Source organism: Coptis chinensis, chromosome 3 (genome assembly GCF_015680905.1).
Source record: "Coptis chinensis isolate HL-2020 chromosome 3, ASM1568090v1, whole genome shotgun sequence".
NCBI classification, from domain to species: domain Eukaryota; kingdom Viridiplantae; phylum Streptophyta; class Magnoliopsida; order Ranunculales; family Ranunculaceae; genus Coptis; species Coptis chinensis.
In genome coordinates, this window is record NC_141458.1 from 106,682,913 (window position 1) to 106,699,485 (window position 16,573).

The 16,573-nt window shown below is 39.7% G+C and overlaps 2 protein-coding genes across 10 annotated transcripts in view; both read left to right on the forward strand.

Moving 5' to 3' along the window:
• Positions 1-16,573, forward strand: part of LOC147512649 (putative disease resistance protein RGA3) — a 48,492-nt gene that overhangs the window by 14,916 nt on the left and 17,003 nt on the right. The window contains exon 5 of one of the 4 annotated variants that reach the window (XR_015215044.1): positions 140-740. The exons of the other annotated variants lie outside the window; for them this stretch is intronic. The gene's annotated coding sequence lies outside the window, so the exon portion shown is untranslated. Of the gene's footprint in view, positions 1-139; positions 741-16,573 lie in introns of those variants that run through there. 4 annotated transcript variants of the gene reach the window in all.
• On the forward strand, positions 863-8,209 carry LOC147512650 (putative disease resistance protein RGA1). 6 transcript variants are annotated; one of them, XM_086595662.1, is made up of 8 exons: positions 863-1,499; positions 1,563-4,835; positions 5,150-5,406; positions 5,492-5,796; positions 5,884-6,207; positions 6,287-6,410; positions 7,550-7,742; positions 7,841-8,209. In XM_086595662.1, the coding sequence occupies exon 2, from the start codon at positions 1,694-1,696 to the stop codon at positions 4,763-4,765; it is 3,072 nt and encodes a 1,023-aa protein (XP_086451788.1). In that variant the 5' UTR covers positions 863-1,499; positions 1,563-1,693; the 3' UTR covers positions 4,766-4,835; positions 5,150-5,406; positions 5,492-5,796; positions 5,884-6,207; positions 6,287-6,410; positions 7,550-7,742; positions 7,841-8,209. The 6 variants fall into 6 exon arrangements, with proteins under 6 accessions (XP_086451788.1, XP_086451792.1, XP_086451793.1 ...); XM_086595666.1 differs by having other exon boundaries at positions 7,581-7,742; XM_086595667.1 differs by having other exon boundaries at positions 5,888-6,207.

Sequence of the window (16,573 nt, forward strand, 5' to 3'; positions counted from 1 at the left end):
ATGCATGTCTTTTTCTTTTAGTCCTGTTCACTGCCCTGGGCTGCCTCTGCTCCTTTAAAACCAATTTCTGGGAGTGCACATCATTGGTATTATCTCCTTTTGTGTTTCAGAAGTGCTTAGTTTGGTGTATTCTGAGCAGGTGGTGTCCAGAAAGACTGTAGATGGTTACCAGCTTCTCTAAAGCTTAGAGGCCAACCACAAGAAAGTGAATTAGTCTCATTGAAAGTCCAAGATGAGCACTAGCAGCTAGTTTGTTTCCTCAACTGTATCAGCATTTTAACAAGATATCCTCTTCACCTTTTCCTAAAATTTCAGAGAGATGGAGCAAAGGGCATTCTCACAATTCTTTATCCAAGCGATTCAGATTACTTGTGTTTTTCACAAGTGCATCTGTTTGTACACTGTCTGGAGAACCAATGTCACCACGTCTTTGCCCACATTCTTTTTGCAATTACTGCTTAGCTGATTACTCACCAGCCTAGTGGAATGTGCTACAAAATTGTTGTTGACGACGTAACTTCATATCCAACCCAGTGTTAGTGTGTGTGTAACTTGATAACAGATGACCCTATGGCAATTGCACCATTCTGACAGCTGACTTTAGAACTCAATTTAATCATGTATCAGATATAGAAAGAGTCTGTTTGGTGTCTGTATTGAGATTGTAATGTTTTAAACCAATTTTGCACTCTGATTCTTCATAATATTTCTTTGATAAGATTTATTTCTTTGATAGATTATTAATTTTACATGATCTTATTGACGAACGGTAGTAAGCCTCACTTCAGAATTGTGTTCATATAGGCATGGGGGGATTACAAAAAGACAATGTCTGGTTTGACCCCAAGCCTTTCTATTCTGCCTAGGGGGTTCATCTGCACTGGAGATTATTCCTAAGTCATTGTAATAAATAAATAAATAAATAATGCAAAGTCATTGTAATAAATAAATAATGCTCTTTGCTTTTTGCGTGTGCGAACAAAGTCATTTTCGAGAAACATCTCTAGACCCACCTAAGTGAATTATTGGTGTTTGAGACAAAGGTTAGGTGGGTCGTGTGACTACAACGAACCTGAGCAGCCTTGCCCTTGCATTTGGAAATCGAGCGTCTTCTCTTCTTGTTGTGTTTCTTATCACTATGGCTCATGCGGTGATCTCCGATGTGTTGGAGCAATTGCGTTCGCTCCTCCAAACAGATCAGGTGAATCTCTTGGCGGGTGTACGTAAAGAAAGCGAAAAACTCAATGATACACTCGTTCTTATCCAAGGAGTGCTTGAGGATGCAGAGGAAAAGGAAGTCAAGAACGGAGCAGTGAAGGCTTGGTTAGAACAACTCACACGCATCTCCTATGATGCTGACGATGTATTGGACGACTGGAAAGCCGAAATTTTCAATTCACAGATCCAACTACTTGATGACGACAATGCTCCTGTCAGTAAGAAGGCTCCAAGGAGAACTAATAATAGAGGGATTGGGACAAGTGGCGGACTCAATAGAGGCAGTACTAAAGAAAAAAGAAAAGCTCCTGTCCTTAGATTTACGGTTTTCTGAAGAAAGACAGGCAGTACTAAAGAAAAAAGAAAAGCTCCGGTCCTTGGATTTACGGTTTTCTGAAGAAAGACAGGATGGTGCTGCAGGAGAAGAAAACAGAAAAAAGATAGAGAGTGCTTGTTTTCTCAATTTTCTTGTAAGATGAGGGACATAAACGAAAGACTAGATTGGATTGTTCAAAAAAAAGTTCTACTTGAACTCACTGAAAGGCAAAGTCGTGAAGAACCTCGAGCAGTAACGAGCTCTTTGGTTGATGCATCTGAGATCTATGGTCGTGTTGATGATACATATAGTATAGTAAGCATGTTACTAAGTGAGACTAGTCATCAAGATTCACATGTCCCGCTCATCTCCATAGTTGGTACAGCGGGTTTCGGCAAGACGACACTTGCGCAACTAATCCTCAAAGATGGGCAAGTGATGAACAACTTTGGAAAGCTGATGTGGGTTTGTGTCTCACAACCTTTTAATCTTGAAAGGGTGGCCAAATCTATTATTGAAGAAGCTACTGGTAATGTCCCTAATACTGTAGCGTGGCAAGCCTTGCATAAAAGTTTGTCAGAATCCGTACGGGGAAAGAAATTTCTTCTTGTGCTAGATGATGTATGGACTTATAATTCAGAGATTTGGAGAAAGTTGAAGGTCTCCCTGGATGGTGGTGTACTGGGAAGTAGAATAATAATCACCACACGAGATGAGAACATTGCAGAGAAGATGGCCTCCACCTGTATACATAGGTTGGGGCAATTGTCTCAAGAAGATTCTTGGTCATTCTTTAAACATATAGCTATTAGGGAAATAGAAGACGATCGAGAAAAGTTTGAAGAAATTGGAAAAAAAATTGCCTGGAAGTGTAAGGGTGTCCCTCTAGCGGTAAAGATTATCGCGAGTCTTATGCGCCGCAAAAGATCTGTAGTAGAATGGAAAGATGTACTGGCAAGTAACATATGGGAAGAAATGTCGAAAGATGAGCATGAGTTTTTACCTTCTCTTTTATTAAGTTATTATGCATTGCCTTCGCGTTTGAAGCGATGTTTTTCTTATTGTGCTATCTTTCCTGAAGATGCGAAAATATATAAAGATGAATTGGTCAAGCTTTGGATGGCGCAAGGGTTTATTAGCTATGATAGCTCAAAAGATCTAGAGAAAATTGGTACAAACTATTTCAATGATCTCGCAATGCGCTCTTTGTTCCAAGATTTTGAAAAAGACAGTGAAGGCAACGTCATTGGTTGCAAAATGCATGACCTTGTGCATGATTTTGCCCGGCATCTCGCAAAGTGTGAATCCTCTATTTTTATGGAGAATGATAGAGAGGTTGGTAACATCAAGTTGCGTCATTTTGGTGCAGCAAATAGGGTGGATACTGGTGCGCATCTTAAATTAATTATATGTCAGATGACATGCCTTCGGGTATTGGAATTAAGTGAAACTTCTCTTGAAGAACTTCCAGATGAGATGGAGAGATTGTTACATCTGAGACTCCTCAATTTGTCTTTTAACAGAAAGATGAAGAAATTACCTGAAACAGTATGTAATCTATTTAATTTACAGACGTTGAAATTAAATGGGTGTGATTATCTCTGGAAACTACCTGAAGGAATTGGGAAATTACGTAATCTCAGACATCTCGAACTTAAAGCAACTAGTCGGTTGAGTTATTTCCCGCGGGGTCTGGGGCGATTGAGCTGTCTTAGAACCTTAAGAAGAGTCAGATTGGATCGTGATGGTGGAAAAGGATGCCAGATTGGAGAGTTAAAACTTCTAGACCATATCCAAGGAAAACTAAGAATAGAGGGATTGGGACAAGTGGCGGATTCAATTGAGGCAGTACTAAAGAAAAAAGAAAAGCTCCGGTCCTTAGATTTACGGTTTTCTGAAGAAAGACAGGCAGTACTAAAGAAAAAAGAAAAGCTCCGGTCCTTGGATTTACGGTTTTCTGAAGAAAGACAGGATGGTGCTGCAGGAGAAGAAAACAGAAAAAAGATAGAGAGTGTTTTGGATGGTCTCCAGCCGCATACAAACTTGGCAGTGTTGGCTATAGAAGGTTACAAAGGGAATAAATTTCCGTCGTGGATGATGTCAAGTATAAATTCAGCTTTACCCAATCTGGTGAAACTGAAACTGAGAAACTGCAATCAATGCTCGAAATTGCCGGCTTTGGGGAGACTTCAAAACCTTGAAGACCTTGAATTATGGGGACTGGGCTCAGTGAAACGCATTGGATGCGAGTTTTATGGACTGGGAAGTACTTATGGTACTACTACTGGTGGTGAATATTCAGTACAATCGGTAGTAGTGTTCCCGAAGTTACATACGCTTCAGATTGGGTATATGAGAGAGTTGGAGGAGTGGCATCTGCCATTCCGAAGAGGCGTGGAGATTTTTCCAAAGGTTCGCACATTGAGTGTAATAAATTTGGTGAAATTGCAAATGTTACCACCAGGTCTCGGAAAGCTAAAATCTCTAGAAGATCTTTATCTACGGCGAGTGAAATTTCGGGGCCTTAAGCTTTTCCAAATTGATGATAATGTTACTCTTAGCGCTCAAGAAGAAGGTGGAGAATCAGTTGCAGTGTTCCCAGTATTGGAGAAACTTACATTGTACTACATACCGGAGTGGGAGGAACAGGGGGATGAAATAAAGCTTCCAATAAGAAGAGATGAAGAAGGTGGAGAAGGTTTCATCATGCCCTGTCTTCAGGTATTGTCGATCTCGGATTGCCCTAAGTTGAAGGTGGTGCCGCACTACTTGTTTTCTCCCGCACTCAGAAGTCTAAAGATATCTAAATGTCCACAACTGATGGGGAGGCAACCTTGCCTTCCTCACCTCCTTGAAAAGCTGGAATTATTGGGGGATACAGGTATTCTTTCAAAGTCAATAATCAGTGGAATTGGTTCCCCCGATCACAACGACACCACCAACAAGGACAATGACTACCCAAATCTTCACGTTTTCTCCATCTGTAATTCTACACAGTCGTCACTTCCCCAAGGTTTCAACCAACTCACTGCAATTCAATCATTGGAATTTCGGTATTGTGAATTCCTTGACTTCACGCCAGAGGATTTGAAGCATCTCCCCATGCTTCAACGACTGGAAATATCTGGTTGTCCAATTCTGGAAGAACTCTGCAGAAAAAGAGAAAGCTGGACCACCAATTCCCACATTCCAAAGATCAAACTTCATTACGAAGACTTCATCCCAGAATAACCGATTGATCAGTAATCCAGTGACTTGTTCACCTGCAAAGAAGAATCATGCATCAGCCCAACCCCAATAGGTAATTGATTTTATGATTTTCAAAATCCCTCATTTCTCCAAACACCAACCAACCCAATCCTCAAATCTCTCACTACTTCAAAAAAATTTAATGGCATGAGATTAGTGCACAAATGTTTGTTTTAGATAAGATATGAATGGGTTGTTTGTTGGAAAATAAGATTAAGAGAAGTAAGATTTGTTCAGTATTTTATCTACATTTCTGTTTATTCTTGGCCATTTGGTTTTTGGAAAATAAGATTAAGAGAAAGAAATGATTTGTTGATGATTTGTTTTTGGAATTTGTGTCAATAAAGCTTTGCATTTTATCTGTAGCTGCTTCCTCAGGAAAATGTGCAAACCTGTGAGTTTAAGTTCTTTCTCATTAGGTTACATTGCTCATCCTCGTTGCCTTTTCAACTGTGCTGTACACTCAAGACAGAGTCCTTGTTAAGATCAAGTCTACAGAGGAGAAAACTGTAGGAGGTATTTTGCTTCCTTTCACAGCCCGATCAAAACCACAAGGAGGTGAGGTCGTTGCTGTTGGGGAGGGTAAGACTCTCGGGAAGAACACACTGGAAATTACTGTCAAGGTGATTTCATAGCCCTTACCAATGCTCTGAACTGTTTGTTTGTTTGTGTATTGTTGTTAATATTGTTTTTTCCCTTGTTGTCTAGACTGGAGCGCAAATTGTGTACTGGGACAGAACTCGAGTTTTATGGATCAACTCATTTTTTATTGAAGGAAGATGACATTGTGGGTATTCTTGAGACTGATGAAGTCAAATAAAACTGCTTGTGGCTTGTTCTTAACTGAGGCTAGCAAGGATAAGCCTTCCATTGGAACTGTAAGTGGTCTTTGACATATGCTGGACCACCAATTCCCACATTCCAAAGATCGAACTTAATTTCGAAGACTTCATCCCTGAATAAACGGTTGACCAGTAAGCAAAGAACAGTCATGCATCAACCAACTTCAACAGGTAATTGATTTTAAGATTTTCAAACTCCCATGTTGTAATATACAAGCAGTGTGTGACTCACCAAAACTTTGTTGTTCCTCTTGACAGCCAGATTTTGCTTTCGAGTCACGAGACTAGTCAATTGATGGAGAACATTGATCAATTGATGGCTGCTGCAGCAGCAAAAGAAAGGGAAATGGGCAATGATGAGGAACAAAGTTGAAGATTTGAACTTCCGAGTTCACCTATCACTGTTTTCATCATTTTTCTCGATTCCCAGAATTTTTTTTACTGAGTGAAGAAAGTGTAGAATAAAGAAAGCGGGGGGAAGATATCTGGATTCTGAGAAACCAAATATATGTAGAAGGTGCTCAGGCACAGAGAAGAAAATTGTTTTGCTAGAAGATGTATTACCTTGGATCCATAAAGAAGGTGCTCAACCGAATGTTTTATTTTTTTCACTGAACCAAATGTTTTTTTTTTTTTGACTGATTAACCTGTTTTTTTGCAGGTTGATAAGCTAAAGAAAAAGCTTAGCCATAAAGAGAGTACGTGTTCAGAGAGCTTTTGAAAGAGCAATTTTACGTGGCACCCATGGGTTCTCTTCCTTGCCTTCCCCCTTCTATTTCCTGCAGGTATGAATATTATTTTATCAAACTTGCAAAATCCATTAGTTTTATCGAAATTTATTTTGTAAAACCATTTTAGCATAAGAGAAGATGACTAGAATTCCCGCTTATCCAAAATGCCTGAAATTCTACCTCCCATACAAAAATTGTGGCATAGAATGGTTCAACAATTTACATTATTTTTGAACATTAGGCGTTCTGATGAGATGTGTGATTGGTTTACAATTTGATTGGATAGTAGTGACGTTATGTTTCCTAGCAAGAGAATGCGAGGTCTTATAATCAAAACATAACTAAATCGCAAGGCCAAGTTTAAGAAAGATTGCAAGTTTTGAGTCAGCGTACAAGTAGACAGTTTTGCACCTTTTCCTAAGTTCTCCTTTTCACTGTAATGATTAATTGGTAAGCAATATATAGAATGACTCTGTTTAATCTAATTAGAATGTTCTGATCTAAACATAGAGGCGATCATAGAATACTCTTTTATAGGGGATATAACAGCCACCATTCAAAGGGGTTGCCAACAATGTTTTTCTATTGATCCCTCTTATACTAATCGAGTTGATTCATTTAACACCATGCCTCCATTGACTCTGTGAAAAAGTAAGAGGTGTGGATTTGGATACATCAGTCCATTCATGGTAATACCTGCTGTGCAATTGTCTACCAACGCAATCTCAAACTGTCACTCTACAATAAGTAGCTATGAACTTGCCCAAAAAAATATGAAGTTGTATGGATTCTTAATTAGGTATGGAAATAAGAAATTTCAAATTTATATAGTCTACAATTTTCCCTTAAGGGGAGTTGATGCATTTAATCTCTTTTGTAGTTGTGATATTCACATCTCTCTTCTATTTAGTGGATATCAAATCTTTGCTACTTAATCATAACCAAATTTCCAGCATTTAGAAATTTTGGTTACGGAAATGGTGTTGCTATGCATGGCACTATGGCTTCTATATTACATGTTGAAAGTTGAATGGGTTGTCATAACATGTCCTAGTCTAATATCATATATTCTGATGTGATGATGTATCTTAAGTTTGACGTTAAGCAATTTTGTAACCTTTGTCTCCTCTTTTACTGTGCTGTGGTATTCAGTTTATCAGTTTTCTCATTCATAAACTGTTTGGGAATTTTAGGTTCATTTCGATGAATTTGTTGTTTGTGAAGGATCATTTTCGAGCACTTTTGGACTTATGGATAGTTGGTAAACAAAGATGTTGTGTGTGGGTCTACTAATGAGGTTGTCTTTCAAGAGTTTGGATTGAACTACCCACATCCCAAATTACCCAATGCTCACTATCACTACCAAACCAGAACAAATTATAAAAGGTATGCACCATAATCGGAAACACTTTGAAATCCACTTAGATAACTATTTCAGTTTATGTATTCTTTTGCTTCAACTTTCTAATCCAATCTCATGACAGCAAAACTTGATTTATTATCTTGAACAACGAAGAAAGCACTTGAACAACAAACCCCGCTCCACATTCTTTTCTGCTACTGCAAATGTCGCAGATGATTGGAAATCTGACGGCAAATGATCGCCACATTTGAACATCACTGAACACAGAAGCTTCAACACTAAACTTCGCTGGCTCAACGTTCATAGTTTTGTTCTATCTTTTGTTCAAAGAACTCAAGAAAGTTCTCATTCAAGCTCGTTTTCTTTCTCGCTCTCTCTGTAAATTTCTCCACTTTTCAATTTTGCCAATAAAAGTGAAACGTTTATTGTAGTATGTGTGTGATAAATTATGTATAGATTTTGAAATGGGAACGAACTAGCAGTTCACTAATCTCTAACCCTAGCTTTAATTTTGAAATATGAAATAAATTCATATTTAGTTAAATTTATATATCGGTTTGTCTAGAGTGCCACTCTTATAGTGACACTCTTATCTCACTCTTCATTTGAGCCGTCGGATCTCGCCCTCAAGATCTGAAGATCTCAATTACTGATAAAACCGATATTTCAAAATTTCAGTGTATTTCAAAATAAAAAAAAAAAAAACGAAAATAACAAAATAAACCGAAATTGGGTTCTCTCTCTCTACGGCTCTCTAGGCTTCTTCTTCTCATCATTTGGCAATTCGGTTTCTTCATTTGGCTTCTTCTTCTATGACAGGTATCATTTGGCAATTCAACTATAGTGCACTTTTGGTTATGGTGCTTGCCTATTGGAACGTTTTAATTGACACTTGGATTGTCATTATACCATAAAAACTTGAATTTTGATTTAATTTAGGTTGCTATGATTATAGTTATGATTGATACCCTCGTTTAAAGACGGCGACAATTTCGGTGAACTCTGTCGTATTCTTCATTCCGTATTCTGTTAGAGTTTTGAACTCGCCGGGATTCGGTGAACTCTATCGAGTTTGAACTCTTTTCGAGTTCGGTGAACTCGTCGTATTCTTCATGCCGATTGATCGTCGAGTTTTGAACTCGCCGTGAGTTCGGTGAACTCTATCGAGTTTTGAACTCTTTCGAGTTTTGGTGAACTCGTCCGTATTCTTCATGCCGTGATTCTCGTCAAAGTTCGGTGAACTCGCCGTCGAGTTTTGAACTCTTTCGAGTTCGTGAAACTCGTCGTATTCTTCATGCCGATTCTCGCCGAGGAGTTTGAACTCACGGGAGTTCGTTGAAGCGAGCATATTCGGTGAACTCGCCGGAGTTTTGAACTCGTCGATTCGCCGAGTTTTGAACTCTTTCGGAGTTCGTGAACTCGTCGTATTCTTCATGCCGTGATTCGTCGAAGTTTTGAACTCGCCGAAGTTCGATGAACTCGTTAGAGTTTTGAACTCTTTCGAAGTTCGGTGAACTCGTCGTATTCTTCATGCCGTGTTCTCGCCGAGAGTTCGCCAAGTAGCATATTCGTGAACTCGCCGGAGTTTTGAACTCGTCGTGATTCGTCGAGTTTTGAACTCTTCGAGTTCGGTGAACTCGTCGTATTCTTCATGCCGCATTCGCCGGAGTTTTGAACTCGGCCGAAGTTCGTGAAGTAGCATATTCGGTGAACTCGTTGTATTCTTCATGCCGTGATCGTCGGAGTTTTGAACTCGTCGAGTTCGGTGAACTCTGTCGAAGTTTTGAACTCTTCGAGTTCGGTGAACTCTATCGTATTCTTCATGCCGTGATTCTCGTCGAAGTTTTGAACTCGCCGAGTTCGGTGAACTCTATCGAGTTTTGAACTCTCAATAGATTCTCGCCGTGAGTTTTGAACTCTTTCGAGTTCGGTGAACTCGTCGTATTCTTCATGCCGCCATTCTCGCCGAGTTCGGTGAACTCTGTCGAGTTCGGTGAAGTAGCATATTCGGTGAACTCGCCGAGTTTTGAACTCGTCGTATTCTTCATGCCAGATACATCGCCGAGAGTTCGGTGAACTCGTCGTATTCTTCATGCCGATTCGTCGAGTTTTGAACTCGCCGAGTTCGATGAACTCTATCGTTTTTGAACTATGTCGAGTTCGTTGAAGTAGCATATTCGGTGAACTCGCCGTATTCGCCGAGTTTTGAACTCTTTCGAGTTCGGTGAACTCTGTCGTATTCTTCATGCCGTGATCGTCAGAGTTTTGAACTCGCCGGAGTTCGGTGAACTCTATCAGAGTTTTGAACTCTGTCAGAGTTCGGTGAAGTAGCATATTCGGTGAACTCTGTCAGAGTTTTGAACTCTGTTAGAGTTTGGTGAACTCTATCAGAGTTTTGAACTCTGTCAGAGTTCGGTGAACTAGCATATTCGGTAAACTTTGTCAGAGTTTTGAACTCTGTCAGAGTTTGGTGAACTGACAGAGTTCGGTGAACTAGCATATTCGGTGAACTCTGTCAGAGTTTTCGGTGAAGTAGCATATTTGGTTAACTCTGTCAGAGTTTTGATGTTTAAGTTATTTACACTGTTTATGTACATTGGGATTTTTGACTGTTTAAGTTATTTATATTTTTAATTTTTTCGATTTATAGAAATGGAGACAGAGACATCAATCAATATCGAAGAAGACGTAGTTGGGTCTTCGTCTACTAAAGCCCTTGTTCAAGGCACGCAAACATTAGTCCTCCCTTTATATAGGAATGACTTTTACAAGTGTTGACGAGGCAAAGACTTATTACAAAGAGTATGGTCAACAAGAGGGATTTGAGACTCGTGTTCGGACGACTTCCAAGCAACAAAATCAGGTGGATTTGGTTAGTGGTTGTTTACTGGTTTGCTCACGTGAATGGGTTTGAGATGAAGTCCGATCAAGAAATACATCAACTATCCGGTGTGGTTGCCAAGCTAGAATTCGTATTAAGAAAAGAATGCATGAAGAGATATATGAGGTCGGGCCAAGGCTCATAATGACCATAGTCACGCGGCGGTGACCCCATCGAAGAGAATTTGCATGAAAACTAACAAACATATGCCCGAAGCGTGAAGTGCTTGACCGAGATATTTAGTGATAACAGGTTTATCCGTTGGGAAAGTGGCATCCGTTTTTTCATGGAGAGGAAGTTGGGTTTACACGAAAGATTGTTGGAACCATTATTATGGTTTGACCGAAAAGATGCCTAAAGAAGGTGATGCAACCGCCGCGGTCTTTGCAATATTTTATCTTGCGTAAGAGTCTTGAGGATCCCGGTTCTACTACGCTATTGATTTAGATGAAAATGGATCATGTGAACTTTTTCGGGTTCATGGGAGGTCTCAATGCCAAGATGAATATTTCGGGGATGTTGTGTCTTTGATACCACATATCGTACCAATGCATATTCCATGCCTTTTGCCCCTTTTAATCGAGTCAACCATCATTATCGGTCGATTCGGTTTGGTTTAGCATTGTTGCTTGATGAGGAGACGAAGATACATTCATATGGCTATTTAAGGCCCGGCTTGCGGCCATGGGTGGTATTAAGGCCAAATCAATCATCATCGACTAGGATAGAGCGATGACGGCTGACCATTGCCAAAGTGTTTCCTAATACTCGTCATCGCATTCTTGTCTTTGACATATTATCAAAATTCCAAGAGAAGATGTCATTTACCAAATTTGAGACATTGGTAACCGAAATTGAAGAACACTATTTCTTTTCGTGATAGGATTGTTGATTTTGAGAGAAGATGGTGTACAATCATTGAGAAGTATGAGTTGTCCGAAAATCCTTGGTTGACAGAGATATATTCAATGCGGAGAAATGGGTTCCTTGTTATCTCGGTGGCACCTTTTTGTCGGTATGCACACGACCGGGTCGAAGTGAATCGATGAATGCTCATTATGACCGGTTTGTCAATTCGGCGACTACGCTTTATGCGGTTTGTACATGGTAATGAGAAGTCTTTGGCTTTGCTTGCTAGGAAAGAAAGAGATTCGATTACCGCGACCGAAAGCATAGTTCACGGATTGTGCCTAACGATGCTTTCATCCTTATGCATGCCGCCAAGGTCTATCACGATCTCAATATTCAATAAATTTAAAGAGCAACTAGAAAAGGCAAAGATGGAGTACAAAATTGATGGGGAACAAATTGATGGTGTATGGAACCGAAGCTACATGGTGAAATGGAGAGACCCGCTGAAGAATTCTGTTTGGAGAGTGAGTTTCGATAGAGGAACCTTAGAGGGAGACTGCGAATGCAAGTACTTTCAGTTTATGGGTTTGCTTTGTGGTCATATCTTAAAGGTTTTATCGCTCTTCTGAGATTGAAGAGATTCCAAACCATTTTAGATTGACGCGGTGGATGCAAAAGTCTAACACTTATAGAGCGGAGTTTGATACTGGATTTGTGGTTGGGAATGTCTCAAATGAACCTTTGAGAGTGGCTCATTCTATCAAGGTTGCTTCTCAAGTGGCTTACGATCGTCGCATACTTTTGAGGGTTATTCATATTTTATTGAAAAGATTGGTGAAATGGTTATTGAAATTTCAAAGTTTAATGAGACTTCCTACAAAGGAGGCGAAGTTGCAGAGCCTCCAGATTCGCAGAGCCTCGATACCTTCGGTTAATACATCACGCATTTTTTTATTTAAATGTTTAATTTGATATAAATTTAGTGTTTAATTCGGTGTTTAATTTGATATAAATATTTATTTTAATTCGGTCTTTATTTCAGCTATTGATATTGAATCCCAACATTTCTCAAACAAAAGGGAGGGAAGAAGAAAGCGGATAGATGGAAATCCCCAAAGAGATAGCCCTAAACAATTCATGAAGAAAGTGTCCACGGATATGTGGACGATTGCTAACCATGACTCGAGAAATTGTCCCGAGAAAAATAATATGTAATCTGTCGATTGTAAGTATAGCTTTATTCAAAACTCTTTGATTCTAAATGTTCACTAGTTCTAATGATATTTTATCTGCGCGTCATGGACTTCATTGATGTCCGGACTTGTTAAGAGTGGTTTAGATATGGCGACCTTGTTAGAGTTTTATCAAGTGTTGTTAAGTTGAACTGCGGTCGAGGGTTGTGTTTTATTGCATCATTATGTCCATTGGATAGTATCTAATGTTGTCTCCGCTAGCTAGGCTCTAGATAGGAAACATCATAATGATAGACCGGTGCTTTTTGATAACTTCTTTCTCCCTTTTTATTTTCAAAGTTTAATATTGCTGGTTTTAGGTTACATTTGGGGAGTTTAATTAGACCGAAGTTCTAATCTCATTGATGTTGTAGAAAAGAGAAGTATGGCTCAAGGAGAAATGGAGAATCCGAGGCAAAGCTTTGCTTTAGGTAAAAATACTGCCTACTCATCCGTTGCGTTTCCAAACCGACTTTGCATCGGTCGATCTTGATCTTTTCATCATTCTCTGCGGTTATGTTTTACGATCGCTCACAGTTCCACAAGATGCCACAAGATATCGCTTTACCTTGACTATGCACCATTTGAAGAAAGTCGTCAAAATTGAGTTATTAGCTACAACGGGAGAAATTGTCGGAAAGGAAAGAGAAGAAGCGAAGTGTTGAAAGAAGGTGGAGAAGTTGAAAAGAGTGAAACTTGGAGTGAAAGGCTTGAACAAGCCAAAGCTAGGTGCAGGCAGGCTATACTTGTTGCTAATTCATTCGATATGCTTAAATGTTGTAATCTGAACAATAATATTTGGGATTGCATAAAGCATTCTCGATGTGCTTATTATAAATGTTCTTGTTGTTACACAAGCGTGCCCACTTGCAATTTTGTTTCAGTAAGTTGATATGATGTATTGATGCGGATACTATACCACCAAGATAATGCCAACGTTTGTCAACAACAAATTTACCTCAACTCATATGATCATCAATCAACATCAACACAAACAAACCAAACCGATAAATTGCCAAAACATCAACATCAACGATATGGACTTAGTAACGCCATATCGTTTGGATTTGAACTTGGATAAAAAAAAATGGCGCGTGTCGTTTGGACTTAGTCCCAAACGGTGTGGCCACCGTTTGGACTTGAGTCCCAACGGCATGGCCACACCGTTTATTAAACGGTGTGGCCATGCCGTTCGGACAAAGTCCAAACAGACACGCCATTTTTTTCAAGTTCAAAGTCCAAACGGCATGGCCACACCGTTTGGCCTTAGTCTCAAACGGTGTGGCCATGCCGTTTGGACTTTGAACTTGCAAAAATATGGTGTGTCTGTTTGGACTTTGTCCCAAACGGCATATTACCGATACACCGTTTGGGACTAAGTCCAAACGGTGAAAAGTCCCAAACGGTGTGGCCATGCCGTTTGGGACAAAGTCCAAACAGATTTACCCATTTTTTGCAAGTTCAAAGTCCAACGGCATAACCACACCGTTTGTATTAGTTCCAAACGGCATGGCCACACCGTTTGAGACTAAGGCCAAGCGGTGTGGCCATCTGTTTTGGACTTTGAACTGCAAAAAATATGGCGTGTCTATTTGGACTTTGTCCCAAACGGCATGGCCACACCGTTTGGCCTTAGTACCAAACGGTATGCCACCGTTTGGGACTAAGGCCAAAACGGTGTAACCATGCCGTTTGGGACAAAGTCCAAAATAGACCGCCATATTTTTGCAAGTTCAAAGTCCAACGGCATGGCCACCCGTTTGGCCTTTTATCTCAAACGGTGGCTATGCCGTTGAACTAAGTCCAAACGGTGGGCCATGCCGTTTGGGACTAAGTCCAAACAGACACGCCATGCCGTTTGGGACAAAGTTCAAACAGACACGCCATTTTTTTGCAAGTTCAAATCCAAACGATATGGCCACACCGTTCAAGAGGCAAAAAGCAGATCTTTTGTGTTTTGGCAAAAACATTGCGTCTTCGCATTAGATTTTTGTGTTTTGGTAAATAACATTGGGATTTTTGTTGATAACATTGGGATTTTTGTGTTCTGCATTAGAGATACTAATAGAGATAACATTGGGACAATGTTCTCGCATTAGATTATTAATAGAGATACTTGATGTGACAAATTAAAATCATATGAAATTGTCCGGAGAGCACAAGAAGAGCCATTGAATGGATATAAACCGAGATCTAAGCAAAGTACATATCGTGCGCCTTGGTAAGTAGTATAACTGTTTACTCCTAATCGACAGCAGGACGTCCTATTAAAATCAATGCACGCTAATAGCGAGAAACATAACCAAAGGCAATGTGACATGAAATACATGAAACCCTAGGATCTTAGGTGAACATGAAAAGAATGACAAGTCCAAAGCAAGATCACTATCATTTCATATTTCAACAATGTGACACCATGTGAAATACATTGTCCGCGAGATGCTTGAACATAAAAGCTAAGTTGCTACATATCAACAACTTGCACTTACAAAAGAGTCCTAACATAACATTTTTGACTACAAAGAGATTTCCAATCTAACTTTCGACTTTAGTTATATATCTAACTCTTTGTTCTTTATCTCCTTCCCGCAAAACAAAAAAATTGAATAAACGGTCGGTCCAAGCAAAGTTAAATCAAACCTGTTTTATTAAGGTCCTCCCGAAAAAACTAACCTCTCCACTTGCTTCCTCATGTTCACCATCTTCCGCCACCACTATTTGCCTAATTACCCCCAAAAAAACACATGAATCAAGTATAAATACTACCACATATGTCAAATCCAACACCAAATCTAGAAACCTCATTGATTGGAAAACTCTTGAACTTAAGTCATGATCAACTCTCAAAAGAACAAAGAAAGACAAATGCCAATAAACACTCCCGCATCATCTCAACTAACACAAACCGAAAAGTAAAGGAAAAACCCGCGATCATCTCAAATGCCAATAAACACTCCCCGCATCATCTCAACTAACACAAACTGAAAAGTAAAGCAAAACCAACGCATCATCTCAAATGCCAATAAACACTCCCCGCATCATCTCAACTAACACAAACAAACCATTTCCATTTCCAACACTCGTCCCAACACAAGATAAAAAGAGGTAAACTAACCAAACTAACCACTAAACCCTAAACTAACCAAACTCAACATACCTAAATCCTATGCTCCTTCACGATATCGTCCATGAATGAACTTGCACGGGTCAAATTGTATGCCTCCATGAACTTGTTACGTGCATCGTCATGGAATCGCTAGATCCCACCCAATTCACGGGCCTTGATTGAGCAAAGCGAGAAATTTCATCGACGGCGGGGTGTTGTCAAAATTAAAACAAAAACTACATTAGTATATACATTTACATTTATAAAATACCAAAACAAAACAAAACAAAAATTAACGTTGTAAGATATTAACTCACCGATTATGATATGGAAGACTCTCGTAGGGAGTAGTGACTAAGATGATCGGGGTTTATCATTCGAATATGACTATTGTTTTCGGTACCAACTCATGTATCTACTAACACACTCCCATGGATAAGGCGGAATGGGTCCTCGTTGTTCAAGTTGAATCAAGTGATTACGCCAATTACTCCGATTAGGGAAGGCCGCGATATTAAATTTCACATCATACCCGCGTCGGAAGTAGTTCAGCGTCGAGGTCTTTGGTTTTGGGGATCCGAGGGTACAAATTGCATATGACCCAACCGACGCGACAACCACCATGACATTATGCTTGCTTTCGACATTATCAAGAAAGCATATAAATCCCTCGAAAAATGCTATTTCATCCACCGCCCGTGTAGCTCGGACTTCAACATAGGGATACCATTCAACTTTGTCAAATAGCATATGATCGAGAAATTAATCATTAATCACATACTA

What these genes read in the sequence shown, in the direction of transcription:
- LOC147512650 (XM_086595662.1), top strand. Translation starts at nt 1,694, where the DNA reads ATGAGGGACATAAACGAAAGACTAGATTGGATTGTTCAAAAAAAAGTT.